The 15,650-nt window shown below is 41.7% G+C and overlaps 1 protein-coding gene across 5 annotated transcripts in view; it reads left to right on the top strand.

The window, feature by feature from the left end:
• Window positions 1–8,490, top strand: part of pdzd2 (PDZ domain containing 2) — a 544,030-nt gene extending 535,540 nt beyond the window's left edge. For all 5 annotated transcript variants that reach the window (XM_072572501.1, XM_072572518.1, XM_072572511.1 and 2 more), the window contains 2 exons: window positions 1,652–1,786; window positions 6,477–8,490. In XM_072572501.1, coding sequence (XP_072428602.1) covers window positions 1,652–1,786; window positions 6,477–6,640 — 299 coding nt within the window. In that variant the 3' untranslated portion in view covers window positions 6,641–8,490. The remainder of the gene's footprint in view (window positions 1–1,651; window positions 1,787–6,476) is intronic.
• The last annotated feature ends 7,160 nt before the right edge of the window (window positions 8,491–15,650 follow it).

Raw genomic sequence — 15,650 nt, 5'->3', positions numbered from 1 at the left:
CTGAGGGAGGCGAGAGAGGAAATAGCTAGGGCCCTGACAGATGTCTTTGTGGCATCATTAAATACATGTGAGGTGCCAGAGGGTTGCTCATGTTGTCCCCCTGTACAAGGAGGGTAGTAGGGAAATTCCGGGTAACTACAGACCAGTGAGCCTGATGTCAGTGGTGGAAAGGTTGCTGGAGAAGATATTGAGGGATAGGATCTATTTATATTTAGAAAAGACTGGGCTTATCCGTGGTAGGCAACATGGTTTTGTGCGGGTGAGATCGTGCTTTACCAACTTAATAGAGATCTTTGAGGAAGTGACCAAGTTGATAGATGAAGGAAGGTCTGTTGATGTCATATACATGGACTTTAGTAAGGTGTTTGATAAGGTACCGCATGGTAAACTAATGGAGAAAGTGAAGTCACATGGTGTGCAGGGTGTTCTAGCTAGGTGGATAAAGAACCGGTTGAGCAATAGGAGACAGAGAGTAGTAATTGAAGGGAGTTTCTCGAAATGGAGAAAGGTGACCAGTGGTGTTCCACAGGGATCAGTGTTGGGGCCACTGTTGTTTGTGATATACATAAATGATCTGGAAGAGGGCGCTGTTGGTATGATCAGCAAGTATGATGCAGATGGCATGAAGATTGGTGGAGTAGCAGAAAGCATAAGGGACTGTCAAAGCATATAGGACTATATAGATAGACTGGAGAGTTGGGCAGAAAAGTGGCAGATGGAGTTCAATCCAGACAAATGTGAGATGTTGCATTTAGGCAAGACTAATTCTAGAGCGAATTATACAATGATCGGAAGAGCCTTGGGAAAAGTTGATGGACAGAGAGATCTGGGAGTGCAGGTCCATTGTATCCTGAAGGTTGATGCACAGGTGGGTAGAGTGGTCAAGAAGGCATATAGTATGCTTGCCTTCATTGGACGAGGTATTGAGTATAAGAGCTGGCAAGTCATGTTAAAATTGTACAAGACATTGGTTCGGCCGCATTTAGAATACTGTGTACAGTTCTGGTCGCCACATTACCAAAAGGATGTGGATGCTTTGGGGAGGGTACAGAGAAGTTTTACGAGGATGTTGCCTGGTATGGAAGGTGCTAGCTATGAAGAGAGGTTGAGTAGGTTAGGCTTGTTGTCATTAGAAAAAAGGAGATTGGGGGGAACCTGACTGAGGTTTACAAAATCATGAAGGGTATAGACAGTGTGGACAGAGACAAGCTTTTTCCCAGGGTGAAGGATTCAATAACGAGAGGTCGTGCTTTCAAAGTAAGAGGTGGAAAGTTTAAGGGGGATACATGCGGTAAGTACTTCACACAGAGGATGGTGGGCGTCTGGAACGCGTTGCCAGCAGAAGTGGTAGAGGCAGGCATGGTAGATTCATTTAAGATGCGTCTGGACATCTGCATAAGTTGGTGGGGAGCAGAGGGATACCGATGCTTAGGAATTGGGCGACAGGTTTAGACAGTAGATTTGGATCGGCTCAGGCTTGGAGGGCCGAAGGGCCTATTCCTCGGCTGTAAATTTTCTTTGTTCTTTCTTTGTTCTAACAAAGGCATAATTAAGCCTTTTAGCATCAACTGAGAAGAGACAAGCAAAGTCAAGTGATTACTTATAGAAATAAGTAATTTGTACCAAGTTGTACTTGTCTTGGCTATTACAGGCATGAATGTGGACCTCAGAGGGGCCATCACTATAGAGTTGCTGAAGACCTCTGCTGGCCTAGGATTCAGCCTCGATGGTGGGAAGGCTTCAATCAATGGAGACAGACCTCTGTATATTAAACGAATATTTCAAGGTAAATATTCCCTCTAAAAATGCAGCACATATGAAAGCCTTCCTTAATACATGCAATCAAAGCAAAAGTCTGTTAATTGAAATCTTTTAAATAATAATTTTATATTGATGCGATAATAAGCAGCTCCAATTATAGCAGGTAATGTAAATGCCACAGGCCCATCTGAACGTGAGGTGCAACCTCCAACCTGCAATATTATGCGAAGAGAAGTATGTCATGGGTTTATTTTCCAGGAACAGCGTTGCTATGATAAGCCATGCAATTCTTTTGTCCATCTCACCCACATCTGCTACCCTATCTGGCTATGTATATTTTAAAGCCATTGACTCAGTGCTGTCCATCAATTAAACGATTAGAAATTGAGGGCAAAGTATTTGCTATCTCACCTTCAGCAAAACCAGTGAGCTTAGCCCGCTGCCAGAAAACTGGCCATCATTCACGCAAGTGGGCTTTGTGGGCTAAGAAATTGGTAAGGAGATGCATTCTCAAACCTGCAGTCCGTGTGTTGTAGGGAGACCCATAATGCTGTTGGCAAGGGAGTTCCAGGATTTGGGCCTATTGGCACAGAAGAAACAATGACTTATTTCCAAAACAGGATGGCGAGTGGTTTCGAGAGGAAATTGCAGGTGCTGGTGTTCTCGTATCTGCTATCCTTATCTGTCTAGATGTGTAGTGGATTTGGATTTGGAAGTTGCTGTTGAAGGATCTTTGGTGAATTTTTTAACAAAATACTCGAGTACTTAGAATACTGCAATCCAACATGTCTAACCTGTTATTTTTCTCAGTGTCTAAACTTCCCGGCTTTACTGAAATATTTTCGCAGACCAGCATCAATGTTAAGGCCTAAGCATCTTCTCCCATGTTGTTACCCGTGAGAATGGTGCATGTTATAAATCTGTGCTAAATGTATATAAAAGGCTACTGCTGAAACATATTGCACTCATTTAAATCTATGCACTAAAGGAGAGGGTCTTGCAGTGCAGTGGTAGCATTCCCAGCTCTGGGCTAGAAGACCCAGGTTCAAGTTCCACCTGCTGCACAGATGTGATGTGACACATCTGAAAAGTTTGGTTAAAATATCTGTAAATACAAATGGCTTAAACAACTACTTTAAACTTAGCTGGTTTTGAAAACAATGTTTGGAAAGACGAAAACATGAGAGGTGAAAAGCAAAATAACGAAAGACCCAATATGGAGACCTATGGCAGCTGATTGTTGATGGCAAATGGATATTCTGCTACATGAAATGGATATTCTGCTACTCTCTTCCTCCCTCTACAAGCATTTCAGTGAGTCCCTCTCTCACTGCACACCCCAGGTCATCTCCTCTGCCCAGAAGCTCTTCAGCCACGTTCTCAAACAGACTCGCTACCACAGCCACATCTCCTTCCTCAGCACCTGCCTATGGAACCGACTGACCCCACACGGACTCCGGACTACGTTCAGAACAACAAAATTTGGACCCAACCAAGACAACCAGTACCTACAACAAATCCGAAGCCAAGCCGATCTACGCCCACACGCCTAACTCCGCCCCCAGCATCCCCGCCCGCACGCTGATCTCCATCACCACATCTAACTCCGCCCCACGCCTAACTCCACCCCCACGCCTATCTCCATCACCTCACCTAACCCCACCCCCACGCTGATCTCCGTCCCCGCCCCCCACACCGATCTCCATCCCCGCCCCCACTCCCAGCACCAGCCCCACACCAGGTCCTAGTTCCCAGCCCTGCCGTGTTTTCACCATCCCTCCAGAACTACCCCTCTCTGAGGATGAAAGATCAGTCCTCAGCAGAGGCCTCACCTTCATTCCCCTACGCTCCCAAATTAATGAGTTCAACACGCAGCATGACATCAAACAATCTTTCCGCTGCCTTCGCCTCCGCACCTACTTCTTCAACCAGGATTCTCGCCCACCCTCTGACGACCCCTTCTCCCGCCTCCAACACACCCCATCCACCTGGACACCCCGTGCTGGCCTCTTACCCGCCCTCGATCTCTTCATAGCCAACTGCCGCCGTGACATTAACCGCCTCAACCTCACCACCCCTCTCACCCACTCTAACCTCTCACCCTCGGAACATGCAGCCCTCCACTCCCTCCGTTCCAACCCCAACCTCACTATCAAACCGGCAGACAAGGGAGGTGCGGTAGTAGTTTGGCGCATCGACCTTTACACCACTGAGGCTAAACGCCAGGTTGCGGACACCTCCTCCTACTGCCCCCTTGACCATGACCCCACCTCCCACCACCAAACCATCATCTCCCAGACCATCCATAACCTCATCACCTCAGGGGATCTCCCATCCACCGCCTCCAACCTCATAGTCCCACAACCCCGCACCGCCCGTTTCTACCTCCTGCCCAAAATCCACAAACCTGACTGCCCCGGCTGACCCATTGTCTCAGCTTGCTCCTGCCCCACCGAACCCATCTCTGCATACCTCGACACGGTCCTGTCCCCTTAGTCCAAGAACTCCCCACCTACGTTCGGGACACCACCCACGCCCTCCACCTCCTCCATGATTTTTGCTTTCCCGGTCCCCAATGTCTTATCTTCACCACGGACATCCAGTCCCTGTACACCTCCATCCCCCATCACAAAGGACTCAAAGCCCTCCGCTTCTTCCTTTCCCGCCGTACCAACCAGTACCCTTCCACTGACACCCTCCTTCGACTGACTGAACTGGTCCTCACCCTCAACAACTTCTCTTTCCAATCCTCCCACTTCCTCCAAACCAAAGGAGTAGCCGTGGGCACCCGCATGGGCCCCAGCTATGCCTGCCTCTTCGTAGGATATGAGGAACAGTCCATCTTCCGCAGTTACACTGGCACCACCCCCCACCTTTTTCCTCCGCTACATCGATGACTGTATCGGCACTGCCTCGTGCTCCCACAAGGAGGTTGAACAGTTCATCCACTTTACCAACACTTTCCACCCCGACCTCAAATTCACCTGGACCGTCTCAGACTCCTCCCTCCCCTTCCTAGACCTTTCCATTTTTATCTCGGGTGACCGAATCAACACGGACATTTACTATAAACCGACTGACTCCTGCAGCTACCTAGACCATACCTCCTCTCACCCTGCCCCCTGTAAAAACGCCATCCCATATTCCCAATTCCTTCGTCTCCGCTGCATCTGCTCCCAGGAGGACCAGTTCCAATATCGTACAACCCAGATGGCCTCACTCTTCAAAGACCACAATTTCCCCCCAGACGTGATCAATGATGGCCTCCACCGCATCTCCTCCACTTCCTGCTCCTCCGCCCTTGAGCCCTGCCCCTCCAATCGCCACCAGGACAGAACCCACTGGTCCTCACCTACCACCCCACCAAACTCCATATACAGCGTATCATCTGTCGTCATTTCCGCCACCTCCAAACGGACCCCACCACCAGGGATAATATTTCCCTCCCCTCCCCTATCAGTGTTCCGAAAAGACCACTCCCTCCATGACTTCCTCGTTATGTCCACACCCCCCACCAACCCAACCTCCACTCCTGGCACCTTCCCCTGCAACCGCAAGAAATGCAAAATTTGCGCCCACACCTCCCCCTTTACTTCCCTCCAAGGTCCCAAGGGATCCTTCCATATCTGCCACAAATTCACCTGCACCTCCACACACATCATTTATTGCATCCGCTGCACCCGATGTGGCCTCCTCTATATTGGGGAGACAGGCCGCCTACTTGCGGAACGTTTCAGAGAACACCTCTGGGACACCCAGACCAACCAACCCAACCACACCGTGGCTCAACACTTCAACTCCCCCTCCCACTCCACCAAGGACATGCAGGTCCTTGAACTCCTCTATCATACCATAGCAACACGACGGTTGGAGGAAGAGCGCCTCATCTTCCGCCTAGGAACCCTCCACCTTGTCTCAGTCAAATCCCTCGAACTCAGCACTGCCTTCCTAACTTCCAGTCTTCTTCCTGACCTCTCCGCCCCCACCCCCACTCCGGCCTATCACCCTCACCTTGACCTCCTTCCACCTATCGCTTTTCCAACGGCCCTCCCCCAAGTCCCTCCTTTTATCTTAGCCTGCTGGACACACTTTCCTCATTCCTGAAGAAGGGCTCATGCCCAAAACATTGATTCTCCTGCTCCTTGGATGCTGCCTGACCTGCTGCACTTTTCCAGCAACACATTTTCAGCTGAGTTTGGAAGGCCCAAGTTGTTGTCCCTCAATATGTTCCACCTTTTCTGCTCAAGAAATATTTAGTTTCACTAGTGTCTCTTGCAAACCTCATTATCTCTGAAAAGATGTAACTTACAATGGAACACCTTACTCAGAAATACAATTGACAAGACAAGGGAACTGTCAGGAACGAGGTTGATGATCAAAAAGGTTTCAGACCAAACTTCAGGAAATTGTTTAATTTTAGGGATGAGATACATTAAAATGGGTTACATTTTCATATAAAAGTTTTGGCAGAATACTAATAAGGTTTGTGCATTCAATATTCTCTTAGCCTAATCATGTCAAAGGATGATATACAATTGGAAAATTGTTATTCTGTCTTTCCCTGTAATGTCACAACAGATGTTTTTTATTCCTGTTCCGGCTGCACTCCGTCTGAGGTAAAAAAAGACCTAAGCCCCTTAAAAACAAGCAGATTTCTCAGGAGTGCTGAATTCCATGACTTAATCACATAATATTTTATCTGTTGTCACCTACAGGTGGTGCTTCTGAACAGTCTGGAAGGATCAATGTTGGGGATGAACTGCTTGCAATCAATGGAAAATTCCTGGATGGCCTTATGCACTATGATGCTTGGAACATTATCAAGTCTGTCCCTGAAGGACCTGTTCAGTTAGTGATTCGAAAAATTAAAACAGTTTAATGATTGAGGTTTGTTCGGTGGATTGGAGCACAACCCATAACATAGCTATGCCAAAGTGAAATGAAAATCCTCAAATTCCATCAAAATGACCTCTGTCACTGTTTTTCTTGAAGAAAAAGAATTGATAAAAATAATAAGACAGATTATAGCATAATTGTGTATCTTCTAGAATCAAAGACCTTTCCATTACAATAAATCTGTGACAAGAAAAAGGTTAAAGGGAAAAAAAAAATTCAGAATCTTTCGTTGTATTCCAGAGCCAAGATTAGAGTTCAAATAACGTTTAAATAATCCAACACTAAGGACTTACATTTGTTAAATTCACCATCGATGCTTGCACACAACCTTTACCACACTTAAAAATCTCAAATCAAGTTTCTCAGAAAGTCATTGCCTGAAATGAAGTAGATACTTTCTCCGTCGAAAGATATCTATAGAGATATTTAGAATCCAAAGCTAAGGAGCCTCCAGTTGTACAGTTATACTGCTGGAATTTACCATGTTTACTTCCAAGCAGTTTACTGACACAGCAATGGGAGACTTTGAGCTAATGCAGTTTTGCTTACTTGCACAAATCAAAGGATAATAGTCATTAGTTGGATTTTAAATATCAGCCAAGTTCAAGGCAGGAGGAACCAGAAACTACCAGCAAACGACATTCCTTTTTGTCCATAGCACCAGCTCCAGAGCACTGTGACACCACTAGTTGGAAATTTGAAGCATACAGGAGCTGCTTGTCCATTGGCAACCCATTCATCTTTGATCACCAGAAGTAACAAATCTTAGAGCATGCATTCTCAACCAGGAAATGTTACGCCTTGTAACTCCAGTTATTTCAATTTCTGGGGTCTCTTCAGTAGTGTCTCTGCATGTGAAGAAAGCATCATGCATCAGCAATAATAGTGTGAATCTAGCTTCAAACAATGTAACAGACCCCTTTATTAAAACTAGTTGTTCAATATATTTCAGAACAGTGGGGCAATGTTCCTCTTTAGGATCCCGGCAAAAGAACTTGGTAAGACGGAAGCATTTTTCTTGCATAGTGCCATGCCAGCTGTTCACAATCTTCCATCCGTTTATTCCAATAGGCAGTATATTGTAAGCAGTTTGCACCCAGTTAATGTGATTAGGGAATTGATTCCACTGCCTCAGTGTCCACAGGAACAAAGGCTGTTTTTCATTAGCAAATGATCCTGAGCAATGAGGTAGTTTTGTCCTGTAGTTCTCAAATTAAGGCTCGAGAGGCAGTGATCTGTGGTGCTTCAAAAGCTGAGACGGAGTTTAGACTGGCATTACATGACATGACAGGACTACTTTTTCCCTGACTCCTTCTTCAAACTGGCTAATGACAGTGTGACATCAGGACATCTTTTGCTGTCAAAATGGGTAGCTTCAGTTGGGAAATGTCCCAGCCCTCAGGACCCACCTCAGTTAAGTATATACTAAAAAGACTTCACTCCATGAAGAGCAGAAGTACAAAATAGTTGGGCCTCCAGTCCTGAAAGCAGAGCATAGGAGACTTTAGGAGCATATGAGTGCTGGAGCATATGGTCTTTCATACTCTCCATTGCCAACTCAATTCTGAATGGCCTGGTATTCACCCTGGGCAGATTGCCTGAAACATTGAGAGAAGAAAATTTCTAACAAAATAATAATAGTTGTCATTTCTACACATCTCTCGTTCTAGAAGTCCATTCAAAGCTTTTAAATCTCAAATGGTTTAAAAAATATTTTATTCACACACCACATCAAGGACAACAAATCCTTTAATGATTTGGAGATGCCGGTTTGGACTGGGGTGTACAAAGTTAAAAATCACAACACCTGGTTATAGTCAAAAAGGTTTAATTGGAAACATTAGCTTTCAGAGCAAAGCTCCTTTACCAGATGATTGCGGAGTATAAGGACTCTACTCCACAACCACCTGATGAAGGAGCAGCGCTCTGATAGCTAGTGTTTCCAATTAAACCTGTTGGACTATAACCTGGTGTTGTGTGATTTTTAACTTTGTAATCCTTTAATAACCTATTTAAACATCAATCAAATTGAACCCAGAACTCCTATGGAGATAAATTTAACTTTAGAAATTCAGTCAAGTATTCATAATGACAGATGATAACCCTTCACAAAATGTCAATGAAGAGTTCTGTTGAAACCACATAACCAGATGCTAATCTTTCTTTCTAAAGAAAGAAGATGGAGCGGATGGCCTGTCAATTAATCAAATTGTAGCTGTCAATGTAGTTGATTTTGTTTTAACATTTAGCAGGGGCTTTAATTTATTTGAAAATTATGGTAGTTCTGCAGACCTTATTCTAAGCAGCATTTATAGCTTCTTTATCAATTTGTGACTCTCACACTGTGAACTAAGGTCTTTGGATAAGTCAAATGGGATCTCTTTTAATTCAACGTTGAATTCAAGTGGCCTTGCTGACTTTGGTTTTCCTTCCAATGTGAATCATACCCCATCAACTTTTCTGTATCAGCAATCAGGACTTACACATGTGGATCCCGCCCACATTGCTTAAAAAGCTTCCCCAGCTCCATGAAAATCCAGCCCCAAGAACTGGTTGTAAAGAATAGAATCATAGAATGTTAATGAACAGAAGGGGGCCATTGGCCCATCATGCATCTGCCAGCTGCCGAAAGAGCTACCCAGCTAATCCAATTCTCCAGCCTTATCTGCGTAGCACTCTAAATTCATCATGTTCAAATATATATCCAGCTCTCTTTCTGCTAGGCAGCACATTCCAAAATCAAACAACTTGCTGAAAAAAGAAATTTATCCTCATCTCATTCTTAGCTCTCTTGCTGACAATTTTGAAACCAGTTACTGACATACCAACTAGTGGAAACAGAATATTCTTCTTTACCCTGTCAAAATTGTTCATAAACACCTCTTAATATTCTCTGCTCTAAAAGAATAAGCCCAATTTCTGTAACCTTTCTCATATGTAAACTCTCTCATTCCTGGTATAATTCTAGTAAATCTCCTTCCTAAATAAGGTGCCCAGAACTGAACTCATTACTCCAAATATGGTCTGACCAAAGATTTGTAGAAGAGCATCTCATTTCCCTGTTTTTATACTCATTGTGTCTATTTATTGTTCCAATAATCCGATAAACCTTCCTAGCAATTGTTTCCACTTACCTGGCTACCTTCAAAGAATTATGCACTTGCACCCTGATGTCCTCCTTCTCCCATTAAAGTTGTACCATTGTCTCTCCATGTACTGTATTAAATTATTTCTGAAAATCCAAATACAACATCCACAGCACCATCCTCATCCACTGCTTATGTCACCTCATCAAATAATTCAATTAAATTTTGTCATACATGACCTGCCTTTAACACAATGATGTATGAACTTATTTTTATCAAAGTGTATATTTATCTTCTCCTGTATTATGGCCTACATCAGTTTTCCAACTATTGATGTCAAGTTGACAGGTTGGGTAGTTTCATGGGTTATCCTTTGTCTCATAAACAAGGCCATCACATTCACAATTCTCCAGTCCCCCAGGACTAATCCTGTGTTCAGAGAGGCTTGGAAAACTTGCCAACGGTTCTGCAATTTGCTCCTTTACACCTGTCAGCAATGTAGGATACATCCCATCTGGACAAAAACAAACCAAAGAACTGCAGACGCTGGAATTCTGAATCGAAAACAGAAATTACTGAAATAAACTCAGCGGACTTGCCAGCATCTGTGAAGAGAGAAACATTTGGGTCTAGCAACCCTTGTTTAGAACATTCTGAAGATTTTTCAGCAATTTGTGTTTGTGGCATCCCATTTGGGCCTGGTGACTTCTCTGCCCGGAGTGCTGCCAGCCTTTTTCATACCTTTCTCTATTATTCTATTATTTAGTTGTTCAACACCCACATTTTCAACTTATTGTCACCATTTTCAAATTTGGTAAAGACAGAAGCAAAGTACCCATTTAATACCTCTATCATACCCTTTGCTTCAGCAAGTTTATCTTGCTTGTTCCTAATGGGCCCCAATGTATCCTTCACTAAGCTTTTATTGTTAATATGTTTGAAAAACATTTTACTGTTTGCTTTAACACTGCCTGCCATCCTTTCTTCTTGCCCTTCCTTATTTCAGCCTTGGCTTGGAATTCACTGTTTAATCCAGCAAAAGCTATTTCCAATCATCTTCCTCAAGATCAATGTTTAGACTCCTATAATCTACACTTTTCCAGTCTGGGATCTTGATCCTTAATTCTTACCCTTTTCTAACTTAATATTGGAACTTATTATATTATGATCGCTATTTCCCAAATACTCCCCCACTTTGACACTCTCCACTTGGCCTGCCTCATTTCCTAGGATCAAATCCAACTCAGCCTCCTCCCCATTAGGACAGGAAATGTACTGTCCAAGAAAGTTCTCCAGTACACATTGCAGGAATTTCTCCTTTTCCATGCCATTAACTCTACCTTTTTCCAGCCTACCTGAGAATAATTGAAATCTCTATGTATCACAACTTTACTATCTTGCAGATTTCTATAAACTGCCTACAAATGCTCTCTTCTACTTCCTCCCCACTATTTGGAGGATTATAAATAAATACCCAACAAGGTCACCTTTTCCTTCCTGTTTCTCACTTCTAACCATATTGATTCTAATTCAGGAACTGTGTTGAAAGGCTATGATACTGCTCTTGACCAAGAATGTTATGCTTTTTTAACCCACCTTGTTTCTACTAAAAAACATATAACCCGGAATGTTAAGCATCCAATCCTCTTCTGGCTTGAGCCACATTTCTGATCATGCTAACATTTCATATCCCCATCGAGCAACTTCTACTTGCAATTCCCCTATTTTGTTCAGTATAGTCCATGTGTTTACATACAAATAGTTTATCCCTGCTTTTATCTCTTTCATGCCCATTGGGAGGTGACCACTTCTTTGTTCACTGTCAACACTCAAAGCCTTCCCTCACTTCCTTTTACCTGTTCCCCATTTCCTTCTTTTGTCTTCTTTGGCACTTCCAAAACTCGGCCTGTTGGTCAACCCGCTCCCCTGCCTTACAAATTTAAAACTATTAAGGTAACGACAGATGGGCACTGCATTATTTACTGTCTCAGCCCAGGAGATGAGTTTCATTTCACCTCTGTTGAAGACCATCTCTTCTGAAAGGCTTTCTCCTTTCCCAAAAGTGATCCCAGTGTCCCAAAAATCTAAACTATTACCTCCTACACCATCCCTTAAGCCATGCATTTGTTTCCCTGCTCAGCCTTTGCCTAAATGGTGAAGTACATAGCACAGGTCATACTTCTGAGATTTCTGTCCTGGAGGTTCTGTGTTTCCCTAACTCCTGGCACTAATTCTGCAAGATCTCCAAGTTCCCCTCTCTATGTTGTTGGTTCCCACAGGAAGCACAAACACTAGTTGTTCACTCTCTTTTTCCAGATGTGTAGCCAGACATTCTGTTATGTCCCGAAGCCAGTAGTATGCATTGTGCATGCAGCCTGACTAAAGTGACATTAGTAATTCAAACCTCCATATCAGGAACAAATGTAAAAAGGTGAATAAACTAATGGGGTGGAATTATGCTCTATGCTATTAGCATATGATGCAAAAGGTATCATAAATAGGTTAAATCCACCATTAAAATAATGGAATGGGAACCTCAAGCATAATCACTCACAACAAAAACTATGTGTAAAATTTCATGTCATTTGTAAATCACTAACAATAATTTGTAGATGTAAAGGAATGAATAAATAACCAGCTCTATAATATCAACACCCAACTGAATATCCGAAGGACATGAGCGGGAAGGGTTTCGTTTGGTTAATCAAATTCTGGATAATCGAATGCCAGATAACATGGTTTAGCCAAGCATTGGGACCTTGCGATCTTGTCTGATAATCCGATATGCGGATAATCAAATGCCAGATAATCGAGTGTACAACAGTTTACTCCGTGCCTGGAGTCATATCATTAGATTGTTTGCCTGTAGGTGGCAGTAGTACCAGATCTTTTCTCATGGAACCCTTTCTATCAAGGAAGCTATCATTCCATTTATAAAGGTATCAAAACATTTTGAATTTATTTGCACTGGAAAGGACACATTTTATGCCCATCTGTCATTACCTTAATAGTTTTTACTTATTAAACTGCTGCAGTCCTGAAGGCATTGGAACTTCTACAATGGTCTTATACAGGAAGTCCAACAATTCCATACGTGCATTCAGTGCTAAGAAAGCAATAACTTGCATTATGTAACATTTTAACATATTAATATCACAAAGTGCTTTACAGGAATATTATCAGACAGAATTTGCCATGGATATTAAGGCAAATGACTAAAAGTTTAATCAGAGGTGGGTTTACTTAGCATCTTAAAAAGTGGACAAATAGTTGGAGAAGTTTAGGGAAGAGATTTAGTGAATAGAACATGATAAGATATCATTCCAAAATAGCGTAGCTATAACCAGATGAGATTTCAGCAGGAGCTCTTCAGCACACATTACTTAGCAGGATTTTCTCTGAATAGTGAAGTAAACATCAACCATGATCTAAATGAATGACAGAACAGACTCAAGGGGCTAAATAGCCTATTCCTGTTCCAAATATTATCATTAATTAAAATTTTATGTATATATTGTCCCTTGCATGCAACAATATAGCTCAGTGCATTTGCAAAGGATAAGATGCATCACTTAAATGCAAGATTCAAAACACCAGTAACTGAGTTCCTAAAAAATAATTAGCTCAATGTCTTTCATTTTAAAGTTTATGGTGTTTGTTTCAAGTAGGCTTTTATAGCAATGTAAATATGGTTTAAAGTTGTGTTTTAACCCATATCAACAAGAAGCTAAATTTAGCAAAGCTGAAGTGATCAGATGAGGAGCTGCATGTCTTGTTATGAATCAAGCCACATTAGAAACTGAATGAGATGAGTTTCCCTTTTAAATTAATTATAAGTCAGTATACAGATTAAACAGTTGCACCTTTAATCTGAAATATCTATCTGGAATCTCATATGAAGCTATTAACTTGGATGTCTGACTCTGTTTGAAAGCAACTACATTCCAGACTAATAAAAAACCAAAACATCACAAATGCTCAAAATCTAAAATAAAAATTGATCATTTCATTTGACAGCATCTGTGTAGTAGGAAAGAGTTAATACTTTGGGTCAATTACTTTTCACGAATTCTGATTTATTTAGCTGATTATTGTTCTGAAATATTAGCTTTGACTCTTTATCTGTAGATGTGACTTGAACTGCTGAGTATTTCAAGTATTTGAATTTCCACTCTGATCATTTTGTTTACCCTGGTGTGTTCTGTTGTTTTGATAATCCCCTATTTGGAGTCGACAGTTTCAAAGAGCTAATATTATGTATGAGCAATGTACTAATTCAATCAGCCTCTGTACTCACGTTATTTTAAGAATTTCTTATTATCATGTTACTAGATTTATGAACGGGAGAAAGATTTATGAACGCGAATATCTGGACTGAAATTACTTTTCTATGAAGCTATTTTCTTTCCCTAAATTTATAACAGTTGAAATCCCCTATTATAGATCCCCAGTTTAGTTTAATTTGCACACCTATTTAAGTGCTCCTAAATTCATGCAAGTACAATATAACGGTAGTCAATAGCTTATTTGTCAGCATTTGGAAAAATGCAACATAGGTCTCAAGAAACAACACCAGATTTCACAGTGTTGATATTTTTCAATTAAGTGTTGTGACACGCTTCTGGAGCAGGTGGAACTTGAATCCAGATCTTCTGGCCTAAGGGTAAGGACACTACCATTGCACCACAGGCGCCTCAATTTCACAGTGTATAACAAATAAGAACAGTTAAGCCTCTAATTTCTGTCCCATCTGTATTTATTTTCATTGTTTTGTTGTGTTCAAGTTGCCAGCATCTATTTGGAAATGCAATGAATTCACATCCTTTTTGAAAACATTAATGAATTTAATGTAAAGACAGCCATTAGAGTTACAAATGAGTTCTGTAAACTAGCATATTCTAGCATTATAATTTCACCAATTCAACTGTACACTTCTCACTGATTCAATTTTAAATCTACAAAAGTATCTACTTATCAATGAAAAAGTCATTAAAGGTAGCATCTAATAACTTTTCGAATTTTAGACCAACTTGCTTATGTTTCAAGAAACATTTTTGTGCACAATAATCTGTAAAATACTGTTGTAAAAATATTTTTATTTGTGTATTAATATGACTGCTTTATCAACAGTTGTCTTACATGAACTTTGGGGAATAAAAGAGTGCAATACTACTAGATGGACTGTATATTTTTAAAAGTGGCTTTGCGCTCATTATTTAAGGCTGGAAAATCTGTAAACAAGGTTTTATATTGATTCAAAACAATATTTTATGAAATAAAAATGCATCCTAATCATATATTGTGGTTCTGTCCAACTCCATGTTATTTTATATTTAAGTGGATTTTTTTTTAATTCACTGATTTGTTTGCTGCTCAGAATCTCTTCTCCCTTGTTGAGACTGTGTAATTTTATAGTTATATATGTTTATACATAGTATTAACATTACCAAATATATCCAGGTGTTGGTGTGTGGGGGTGGTGGGGGGGAGGGGTAGGGTACTCACTGTTAATTCTAGCTCTGCAGTACGTTTGAACTTTCTTCATCCTATCGTGGGGTGCCTGGGTCAAGGGTGGGGCACTGGTTGGGAGAGGATATGATGGGCTTTTGGAAAGGAAGTGATGCTCCCGGGAACAAGGGGGAAAATCTCCATTTAAATACATTTTTTTAAATTTAGAAATAATTTTTTATTATATTGATGTGAGTGTATTAAAGAGCCTATATTTTTGTGAATTTTATATGCTTGGGATGTTCTGGATAGGGTTTCTTCTCCCGAGGGGTCTCGGACTTGCCCGGACGATTATGGTTAATCAGTCGGTTAAATGATGCGCCTGGAATGTCAAGGGGAGTAATTCACCAGTCAAAAGGAAGAAAATATTATCAAACCTCAAGAAAGAAAGGATTGATA

This window comes from Chiloscyllium punctatum, chromosome 1 (genome assembly GCF_047496795.1).
Source record: "Chiloscyllium punctatum isolate Juve2018m chromosome 1, sChiPun1.3, whole genome shotgun sequence".
In the NCBI taxonomy this organism is placed as follows: Eukaryota; Metazoa; Chordata; class Chondrichthyes; order Orectolobiformes; family Hemiscylliidae; genus Chiloscyllium; species Chiloscyllium punctatum.
This window is presented reverse-complemented; position numbering and strand designations above follow the sequence as displayed.